At 41.9% G+C, this 11,511-nt stretch overlaps 1 protein-coding gene across 1 annotated transcript in view; it reads left to right on the top strand.

Moving 5' to 3' along the window:
- Nucleotides 1-11,289, top strand: part of LOC126176837 (uncharacterized) — a 76,626-nt gene extending 65,337 nt beyond the window's left edge. Inside the window, exon 2 of the mRNA XM_049924025.1 lies at nucleotides 11,122-11,289. Within this exon, the coding sequence (XP_049779982.1) occupies nucleotides 11,122-11,146 (25 nt within the window). The 3' untranslated portion in view covers nucleotides 11,147-11,289. The remainder of the gene's footprint in view (nucleotides 1-11,121) is intronic.
- Nucleotides 11,290-11,511: the final 222 nt, after the last annotated feature.

Genomic DNA, 11,511 nt, shown 5'->3' on the forward strand with positions numbered 1-11,511 from the left:
TACTGCTACCCTTTCATGCCCCTCGACTCTTAAATCTGCCATCTGGTTTCTGTACAAATTGTAAATAGCCTTTCGCTCCCTGTATTTTACCCCTGCCACCTTCAGAATTTGAAAGAGAGTATTCCAGTCAACATTGTCAAAAGCTTTATCTAAGTCTACAAATGCTAGAAACGTAGGTTTGCCTTTCCTTAAGCTAGCTTCTAAGATAAGTCGTAGGGTCAGTATTGCCTCACGTGTTCCAATATTTCTACGGAATCCAAACTGATCTTCCCCGAGGTCGGCTTCTACCGGTTTTTCCATTTGTCTGTAAAGAATTCGCGTTAGTATTTTGCATCCGTGACTCATTAAACTGATTGTTCGGTAATTTTCACATCTGTCAGCACCTGCTTTCTTGGGAATTGGAATTATTATATTCTTCTTCAAATCTGAGTATGATGGATATGAATAAAAAATCGTCGCCATAACTTTTCCCAATAATGGGACCATCTTCTCCTTATCTGAAGCAGATTTACTCGAAGCAAGCCATTTTTTGGACTCTGAGCACGTTTAGGGAAGCAGTTTACAAATCCACATTCAGAAAGACACTGGTGTGGTTCTCCAACAACATAATAACCTCTAAAATCCACAACAGTCTATGATCGTAATTGTTTGGTTTATTCAGTGACCTGTTTCAGTCATAACTATTATCTACAGATTGATCGAAAAAAAAAAGAATATGCTTGCTTCAGAATAACAGTATTATGGTAAGTTTACACAGTTACGAGTAGTAGTTTGGTTCACATTGTCTGAGGAGGGACTAACAAACATGACAGTATTTTCTCAGTTATCAAAAGAGACAAATAAAATCTCCAGCTATGAGATGCATCGTCACATAGTATAAAACCATAATAAACTTATGGTAAACACGCATAGCCCGTAATGCTGCGTCGTCGTTAACACTCTGTGCTTTCAGCTGCAGTACGAACAGCTGACGAAGCTTGGCCGCTAGGTGTCACTGACCGAGGTATGTTTACAGTAGCGTATTCCAAATTCAGGGATATGATGTTTAACATTTTACATGAATAAAAACACGATAAGCTAAAATGTAAAAATAGCTCGAGCTTAAACATGGATTCACTGTAAAATGTTTGTGAAAATGCTAAAATGCTAAAATGCTTCAATATACGTCTACAGTAAAACGCTAGTTAAAATTAGAAACGGTAGCTCTCAAACAGGTGTCTGCGACGTATAAAGTACACAATAAAGTTCACGGGAGTAGAATCTCAAAAAACGAAAAAAGCACAAACACAGAGGGCTTGCAAAGACAGGCCAAGAAAAAAAAAAAAAAAAAGGCGCTCACTGTAAATTCGGTTTGTTCATTCAGAATTTTTTGGGATGACGTTTCCTATTCCCGCAGATCTATTCTACTACCAAACGGTTATATATGCATCCCTTTGGCACAACGTCTACGGCTTGCATGTTGTAATCTATGTTGCTTACAATATCCTTGTGCTCTGTCAGACGTTGCCCAAATGTAGCTTTGTTCTGTGGACGTGGATGTTCTCTAAGACTAATATTAAAATTCTCGCCTCTTCCTAAAAATAAATGTTCTTTTTCAGTTGTTTCTCGAGTTGCTGTGAAATTTTTCCATAATATGACACCAGGACAAATATTTGTTATTTTTCGTTGCTTCCTTTGCTCCTGAGTGTTTTTGTTCTTCGTTTCTCTTTATTTTATTGTTATGGTCGCAAGGCAAAAGTCTCCGTTACCCTTTTGTCACGGATATTTGTTTTGATATCTTTAGTTATTTACTTATTACTTGGCTTAATAACAGTAAGCGAATATGTCTGTAAGTCATGGAAGTAAGAAAAAGATTCTTTTGTAGCGCAGTACGTGACAAGAGTTGGCACGAATAATGTTACCTGTGAATATAGATTTTTCTATAATTGCTGAACGTATGTCTGCTGCAGATTTAACTACCGTTAAGACTAGTTGACAGCGTTATTTGTCTCTAATTTGGTGGTAAAGTTAGTTTTGGAATGTATATAACAAAACCGTAGTTCTTTTTTAATTGCATTTCATCTAACATTTTACAATGCACCCATTTTTAAGTTCTAGCTCTCGTTTAATTGTATCTTATTCTGATTCATCTACAGTGTTTAATTCGTACCTCTGAGTTTGCAGCAAGCCATTGTAAACAGTGCGTACTGTCAACGACACATGGCGCATGGCGGTCAACACGCACTCCCCCCCTTCCTTCCCCCCCCCCCCCCCCCCCCCAGCTGTTTGTAATTCAGCTGCAATGACGGCCCTACATTACGGACCATGGGTGTTTACAATAATTTTATGTTATTATACCCTGTGACGATGTCAGTCACGACTGTATACTTTATTTGCCTCTTTTGTTAACACCAAGAACACGGGTATGTTTATTGATTCCTCCTCAGACAACGTGAATCACACTACTGCTTCTAATTGCATTAACTTGCATACAGCTATTGCTCTGAAATATGTACATTATTTTCTAGCCGCACTGGCAGGCCGTGCGGTCTGTGGCACCTTGCCACGGTTCGCGGGGCTGCCCCCGCCGGAGGTTCGAGTCTTCCATCGGGCATGTGTGTGCGTGTGTTGTCCTTAGCGTAATTTAGTTTAAGTTAGATTAAGTAGTGTGTAAGCCTAGGGACAGATGACCTCAGCACTTTGGTCCCATAGGTACTTACCACAACTTTCCAATTATTTTCTATATGTCTCTGAAGATGACCATTAGACTGAAAAAGGTCATTGAATAAAACAAATACTTACGATCATAGATCGTTTTGGTTTTTTTCATATTATCAAACTTTGGATCACTGTTATTTTCAAACTGACTGTGTTGCCCTTCATCAACATAACAATCGATTCCTCCTTCCTGCATGAACCAAACGATCTATTCCTCCATTTGTGGCGACATCATTTTTCAGGTACCCTCACACTGGTGTCCGAAGATATGCGAACACGAAGATAAGCGGAGTGCTTACTTTGCTTCCTAAGCAAGGAAGGACATGTTAGTGTTTAATAAGAAAAACGCAAATTGTTGAAAAACAGTCCATGTTTTCTGGTTTATAAATGAGCAGAAAACATTGTTTGGCCTCTGAATAAGTATCCATGCGTGTTTTCGTACTACACATCATAAAAAATGAACTAAAACCTACATCATAAGATGGATTTTTTGATTAGTATTTTAACACAAAATTCATAGGTAGCATAAGTTTGTGAAATAATAATTATGTTTAACACCTCAGAATGTTGGTTACAAATGACTATCTGGAACATTGCTTTGACTTTAAACACCAGAACACAGTTTTAGCTTGTCGAATAAAGTCACAGCAGTATTCTACATTGCAGCTACAGACAACTGCTTCCCTTACCAACATTTATCCAAAAGCCGGTAGTTTGTAAAATACATGTCAGTCTCACGAAATTATAGCAGATTATGGAGGAATATGGGCATCCAGCTGCAGCAATACTTAGTTACGTGGTGATTAAAACCTAAATGTCAATATGCTTCAGTTTTTGATCCTATTTGTTTATGCCTGCGTATTACTATACATTGGCATTGTTCTTCATGCCGGACGAAATAATAATCGCAAAACACAAAAAAATTGTTTCTTTACTTTTTTTAATTTACCGAAAACGGTGTTCACGGTAGATATAATTGCTTTTCAAGTTTCCATGGCGACTATACAGCTGGCGTCTGCCGATATTACAACACTAAACATCGCTCAAATAAACTTCCTGTCGCCAGAAAATTCACTTACTCATAACCTTTCTTCGACTGCATTTTACTCTGGAATTATCATGTTTTCTTTCTCAGTTCTGTTCTTGACATAATTAATAATTTTCGAAAGGTACAAGAGACATTAAATTCAGTGCGCAAATTAGCATGGAGCGTGTCTCTCTTTTTTCTCAATCACTCACGTATCTGCTGTTTTGTTATTGTGTTTTTGACAGTAAACGTTGATGAAGTAGCAACTAACGCATAATCGTTGTTCTACGCCTTTGCTTCTCGAAATCGCGTCTCCAAATGAAAATACTGACGTAACCACTCATAGTGTGATGGTAGCATCAGTATATTCAACGGCTGACGACATAGTACCAAAACATATCCTATATTAAAATCCCCTTAATGCGATTTCTGTCTATATGTTCGAGCAAATCTTAGGAACTACTGTAGGGATTTTGATATGACGTTTACTAATAAATTGAGTGAGCCCTGACGAAGGTTTGTTTCTATCACTACATGTTATAAGTAAGTCGTTCGGCAGTAGGTACTTACTGCTAACCATGCGAAGCCGGGGCGGATTGCTCGGTGTTAATAAATACTAAATGCGCGAAGGAGGCCCCTCATGTAATGATGGTGTCGGAAAAGATTTGGGCATGACGGCTTCAAAACAGAGATTTGCGGACACCGTCAGTTCGAGAGAGATCTTCTATTGTCCTGAGGGATGAATGCTCAAACTACATGGCGAAGGTGAATCCGCAATTCTCTAGAAAACTCTGCAGTCCATATATCTCTGTGTTCCCACTTCTCTGGAATTCGCTCGTCCGTGATCAAGAAAATAGTTTTGAAGCTCACAAAATTAAATATTATAGTGTATCTGAAAAGGTATAGTGCAACTTTAGTATATTACAGCATTCAAACTAATTAAAATATTCACTTAATGCGTAGCTCATGTGACACACATGGCATTCAGCTGATTTCATCGCGTGCGCCTTTATTGGTGCGCACAATATCCAGTCTGTATTCCAGCTCTATTCACACTCGGCGCAACATATCCGCTTCAACTGTGGCCATGGCAGCAACGATTAGGTTCTTTAAATCCTTAATATGGTTGACAGCCGTCTGTCCTTGACACATCCCAAGGAAAGAAGTCCATCGGTTAAATGTCAGGCGATCTAGAAGTCCAGGATATTGGTCCACCTTGCCAATTCAGAGATCTGGAAACACCTGGTCTAGAACATCTCGCACAGTCTGAACCCGTTGTAGTGGTGTACCATGTTGTTGGCAAACATCTGTGTCTTTGTGGTCAGCCAGATGCGGTAACGCAAACAGCTCCAGTATATCAAGCTAACTATTAGACTTATTTTTTTCTGACAAGAGAATGGTACAATAATGCGATCAACCATCAAAAACAACACATTCACTTTCGGGTGTCACGTACCTATTCCGTCACAGTATGGCGACTGGTTGTGCCCCTATGTGTACATTGCGTTTCTTTACCTTATCAAACACGTGGAATGTTGCTTCGTCAGAAAATGCGAGGTTGTATACAAAATTTCCTTCCGCCTCTAAACTTCGAAGAACGTCCGCAGCAAATAGCAAACGTTGTGGCTTGTCGTCTGGTTTCAATGCGTGCAACAGTTCGGAAGGACCCGGTGCACGGTCATCCTAGGGATACTCAGCTCTTAAGACGCTCTCCGAACAGCCATCGCCGGCCGCGGTTGTCTAGCGGTTGTAGGCGCTCAGTCCGGAACCTCGCGACTGCTACGGTCGCAGGTTCGAATCCTGCGTCGGGCATGGATGTGTGTGATGTCCTTAGGTTAGTTAGGTTTAAGTAGTTCTAAGTTCTAGGGGACTGATGACCACAGATGTTAAGTCCCATAGTGCTCAGAGCCATTTGTACCATTTTGAACAGCCATCTTGCGATGAGCGTTGAAAAGTCCGCCGTATCCATTCAGTGTCGGCTTCGCTTGTTCCAGTTCGTCCATTACAATGCTTCACAGCAACGCCTCCTGTCTACATAAAATTTCTGTACTACCGGTGTACCGACGACGTCTGCTAGGGTGGTTGCTTCCTATACGTTGGATGTTTCATTCAACTTGTGTGTCCGATTTTGTCTGAATAAACCATTCCACACAGTGAATCTTTCTTGAACTGTGTCATAATGTTTCACTCACGACAAGCGTTTGTGACTTTATCTGTCACATAAGCCAAACATGGCCTGAATATCTTAATTAATCTGAATCTGAAATTGTGGTATACCTTTTGAGACACTCTGTATTATGCTGTGGGGTTAATCACTTCTTTTTCCTTCTTCCATATCTCTCAATATTTCTCATATAGCAATAAGTTTAGCCGAGGTAAAACTAAAGATTTATACATACTATTGCTTCAGCTAAGCTCAAGGACTTCGAGCCAACTGTAACGCAGTTAGTTAATTTTTATATCACAGTAAATTTGTACTTATTTGCTTATTTACAAAACTTAGTAGTAGCAAATCGGTTTTTTTGGACCGAATATGTCTCTAGAGTAATTTAGTAGCAACAAATGTCAGTACGTAGCATGTCAAGATTCTGTTGGGCTGGTCGAATGAACGTGTCCTATACTTGCGTGTCAACATTTAATACTGCCTTAACCAAATCAAAAGTATATGGTTATTTCCATTAGGACACTAGTGTTGTCGCTTTGGCAAGCAACTGATATAGTTTGCAACCTACTTATCATTCGATAGCTGCACATAGTGTTACATGCCGCAGCTACAGATCTTTCGTCAACTACACGGGTAACAATTGGTCACTGGTCTTATACCGGACGAACAGATTTTTCCACTTTCTCTCAGTGTATTCATTATGTAATGAATGCAGTTACTAAATAAGGCCGTCCTTAGTCCTTTTGTACAGTATAGTTTCAATCACTAAAGTGCACCGTTGCCGTTATTTTGATAAAGTAGGTTCACGATTAACAGCTGCTCTTCTTGTCGTTCAGATCTAGTTTTACCCTCCGACGACGGTGCATTTGTATGTCCATGACTATCAGCATTGAGTACGGCAAGACACTAAGAAATTACAGACATTGGCTGTGAGCGGGCATTGATTGAAATCAAGGGGAAAGCTGAAAATTTATGCCGGACCGCGATTCGAACCCGTGTCTACTGCGTAGTAGGCAGATGCTCTGACCAGCCATCCTGGGATAGTGATCATTGCCCTAGCACGCCTTCCTTCAGACTCAAATTCTCAACTTATGCACACACTAATAATATGGTGCACCTTGCCCATTGTGCTCATTACTCGCGGCATTTCTCCGATTCTTGTAAGACTTTGACCCTGGTGTGCGTCTGCGCTGAAGAGATCATTGGCCAGTTCGTCTGAATTATATCCATATATATGCTGGCTGTTCTTTCAGTTGTAAAAAAGATTCAAATCGACATCGGCGGAAGACGAAACTCGCGCCTTTTTTGTAATAATCGATTTCAAATCCGACAAGAACCACAGGTGTCTTTGAATACAGGTTCATATCAATCAGTTTCGGGCAAACATTCCGAAGGGAACTGCTTGCGATGGATACTAGGTGTCAGGTACCTTGCAAAAGACCATTCTTCATAGTGGCACTGAAACTTACAAGACAAAACCTGGACACTAGCTGACTGGAGGCGCATTAAGTGGTTAGACAAGATGCTAATTTTTACATTCTTCAATTGATATAGACCTTCGAGCGTACCATCTGTCGAATGAGAAGTTTAACCCGCAGAGATTGGAGGTATAGGCCAGGTCGGAGGTGGTTCTCTGTTGTTTTGGTGGTTTTTCGTACCATGACTTGAGTCCACTCATTCAGATTACTGTGACCATGAAGCATGACACTTATTTCAACGTTGTGGGTGATCTAGTGTTGCTTTTCTTCTACATCTTCATGATGAGCATGCTGTGGACAGTCTTATTATTCAAGAAGACAACAGCCGTGTTCAGAAAATTACACTCATGCATTCCTAATTTGACGAGCACACGGGCATTACACGGAACTTCCACTGGCCCGCTAAATAATTCCATTCGCCATCTTCGTGGCTGCTTTAATCAGCGGGTGAATTGTAGCAATCAACGCTCCTACTGTTTCATGGCTGTATGGGACTTGATTACCAATGACTGGCTTCAGATCGATAGGACACACATGAAGAAATTTCTGGGCCCTCTTTCTCGCCAGTTTGAGGCCATTATCAAGGCCATGCCCGAGGCAGGATTCGAGCCTGCGACCGTAGTGGTCGCGCTGTTCCAGACTGTAGCGCCTAGAACCACTCGGCCACCCCGGCCGCCTCCAAAACATAAAATTATTCCCCATTCTTTTGGCTACAAAATCCTATCTTTCAACGTACACGGTACACGGTACACGGTATTAGCGTCATGTGTCTTGGAGCTGACTAAGCTTTGTCCGATATGCAGAGGCCTCACGTCGCGAAGTGATTACAAAGGTTGACGAGAACGCGTGCATCTGAACAAATTGCCGCATTCATAGAAAACAGACATTTATTTATGAAATGACTTCTACTGCTTCACTAAATGTCACTGAAGCAGCAGAAATTACGAGTGGCATTCAAGAAGTAATGCAAGACATTTTTTTCGGAAAGCAGACTTGTTTTATACAGGATTCCAAAACATCAAAAAATGGCTCTGAGCACTATGGGACTTAACTGCTGAGGTCATCAGTCCCCTAGAACTTAGAACTACTTAAACCTAACTAACCTAATGACACCCCACACATCCATGCTCGAGGCAGGATTCGAGCCTGCGACCGTAGTGGTCGCGCTGTTCCAGACTGTAGCGCCTAGAACCACTCGGCCACCCCGGCCGCCTCCAAAACATAAAATTATTCCCCATTCTTTTGGCTACAAAATCCTATCTTTCAACGTAATCTCCGTTTAATGCGACCGCCATACTCCACCTTACTGGGAGGACCTATATGACCTCACAATACCACTCTACTGGTCGCAATCGGAGCCAACGTCTTGCTGTATCAATAACCTAGCCAACATCCACGTACTACTTTCCGGCCGGCCGTTGTGGTCGAGCGGTTCTAGGCGTTTCAGTCTGGGACTGCGCTGCTGCTACTGTCGCAGGTTTGAATCCTGCCTCGGGCATGGATGTGTGTGGTGTCCTTAGGTTAGTTAGGTTCAAGTAGTTCTAAGTTCTAGGGGACTGATGAGCTCAGAAGTTAAGTCCCATAGTGCTCAGAGCCATTTGAACGATTTTTTGAACTGCTTTCCGCAGAGTACATCCTTCATTGGGCCAAACAGACTGAAGTCGGAAGATGTGAGATTGGGGATGAAGGATGGATGAGGATGTAGTTCTATGAGACCCTATCGTATGTGTAGACTTGAGGTCTTGTGTTGGCATGGAGAAGGAGAATTTCGTTTGCATTTTTGCACGCTGAAGTCGACTGGATAGTTACCTGAGTGTAGCATAATACACTTCAGAATTGATTATTGCACCAGGAGGGAGGATATGAAACAGAATAATACTTTCAAAGTCCCAGAAGAGCGTCATCATGACTTATCGGCTGAAGGTGCGACTTTGAACTTTTTCTCCGGAGGAAAGGTAGTTTTGTGCCACTCCATGAATTGCCGTTTTGCTTCCGATTCGCAGTGATGAACCCATATTTCAATGCTTGTGACGATGTTTACAAAAAAATTTTTACGATCAGCCTCGTAACGCACAAGCAATTCCGCATTGATGGTCCTTCGTTGCTCTTTATGGTCTTCTTTTAGGCGCCGAAGGTCCCAGAGGGAACATACCTTTGAGCATCCCAATTGGGGAACGAGTATATCAGCACTACCAAGAGAGGCGTCCAGCTGAGCAGCGAGGTGCTGGATTGTGATCACCTCGAATGAAAGTGTCCGCAGTTTCCGATATTGCAGATGCCACAACGCGAGTTCGCTGTGAAGTTCCTCAAATCGCTGGCTCTGTTGCATGTAGTTATACTGTTATAAGATGCCATCGCCGGCGGGGATGATATCAAGCATGAAAGCATGCAGGTGGTCCTCGTGTGCTGGTTTCGTGGAAGTCCAAATGAATGTCCCCGTACTGAGGTGCGTATTTTGTGATCCGTTCGCTGGATGACGGCGTATCCGGACACTGCCATCGTCCTACAATAGTAAAAAACAAACTTGGTGTATTCCAACAGATGACACATTTCCATTGATTCACCGTCCAGTCTCGAAGATTCCATGATTACTTCAATACTAATTGGCCTTGTCGTTGGATCAACACCGGAACTACGAAGAGGTTCCCTGAAGCGGAGTCTCACGTTTAATAACGTTAATTGTGTGTTCCGACACACATTTGCCTGCACCAGCAGTTACTCTGCCGTCAGATCCGCTACAAATCTCCGCACATCTTGCTTTATAGCGCGGCAAGTATCCGACCTGCACGTTTCGTTATGAGGTGTGGTCGCCCAACATCTTGTCTGGTGCTTGCAGTATCACCGTGCTTGTACCATTTTCCATAGATGCTCACTGCAGCTGCTCAGCTTCGCCATTTTCAAAATGCTCGTTCGCAGTCGCCGGGCTATAACAATCCGCACTTCGTCAAAGTTGCTCACATTTCCCCGTTTGTATGAGCACTAGGCTGATTCGTCTCTGCTCCACTTACAGGCTTATTTTCCTTACCGCTTGACGTACCCTCAGGCTTTTGGTGGGCAGTGGTCATAATGTTCCTGGTAAGCCAGTCCGCCACAGTTGCAAAATGCTATTATTGACCGAAGTCTTACACGACAGAAGTCGCTAAACACTACCATGGTTTCTGGGTCTTAGCCCCACCATCAGGTGCATCTGAAATCTAGCAGTAGTAGGACGTCATGTCCATGCCCAAACAGCTAGTAGGCAAACGTCTACCGTAGTTGGTCTGTCATAATAGCATCGCAAATTGTGGCTGGAAGGAATCCCGACTGCGAAGAGCGCCCTGAGAAACGGCCTCTTGTCAGAAAATTGCCACCGGGACTGCATGCAGTCGGATGCAGATACAGCAGGCTCTGACCCGTGTGGTTACGGCAAGAGGACCGTGGTAGTGTTCAGTGACTTCTGTCGTGTAAGACTTCACTCAGTAAAAGCATTTTACAATTGTGGCGGATTTGTCTGCCATGAAAAAGTTGAAAAGAAAGTTGCGGTTGTCCAACAAATAAAAATTTGTTAAGTGATCATAATGTTCCGCCTTCAGAGAATATATGCCTTTTTTTGTTAGTTTTTTGTTTTTGTCTATTGTCTTGTGCGTGTTCGTGTCCGCGCGCTCTTGTGTATGTGCGTTAGTGTGTGTGTGTGTGTGTGTGTGTGTGTGTGTGTGTGCGTCGGATAAAGAAATGAATTAATTTTCTTATGCTTTTTGTGTTATTATCTTTTACAGGAACAGCACCAAGCCAAGGCGGTAGAACCTACATGGAGTTTGGAGATGTGCTGTTAGATATCTGATCCGTAAACTTAATGGAAAATTAATTTACGTAGGTTTTAAGAAAACTATGTAACGCTGTCATTAGTCTTTGTCGATGTTTTAATAAATACTAACAGAAACACATGTTATGTTCATTGGATTTTTTTAAAAATTCTGTTTCTTAAGTGACAATAATAATATATATTATTATAAACGTTGTTGTAGATCACTCCTTCAAAGATTTTCTCCCAGAGTCAACGTAAGGATTAGCAAGATTTCACAGAGATCGATGTCTCATTTTTGGTGCGTCAGGATTTTGTACGCTTCTTGTTTGATTTCATTTCAATTTACGTCTGTGCTCTGTTA

Source organism: Schistocerca cancellata, chromosome 3 (genome assembly GCF_023864275.1).
Source record: "Schistocerca cancellata isolate TAMUIC-IGC-003103 chromosome 3, iqSchCanc2.1, whole genome shotgun sequence".
Classification (NCBI taxonomy): domain Eukaryota; kingdom Metazoa; phylum Arthropoda; class Insecta; order Orthoptera; family Acrididae; genus Schistocerca; species Schistocerca cancellata.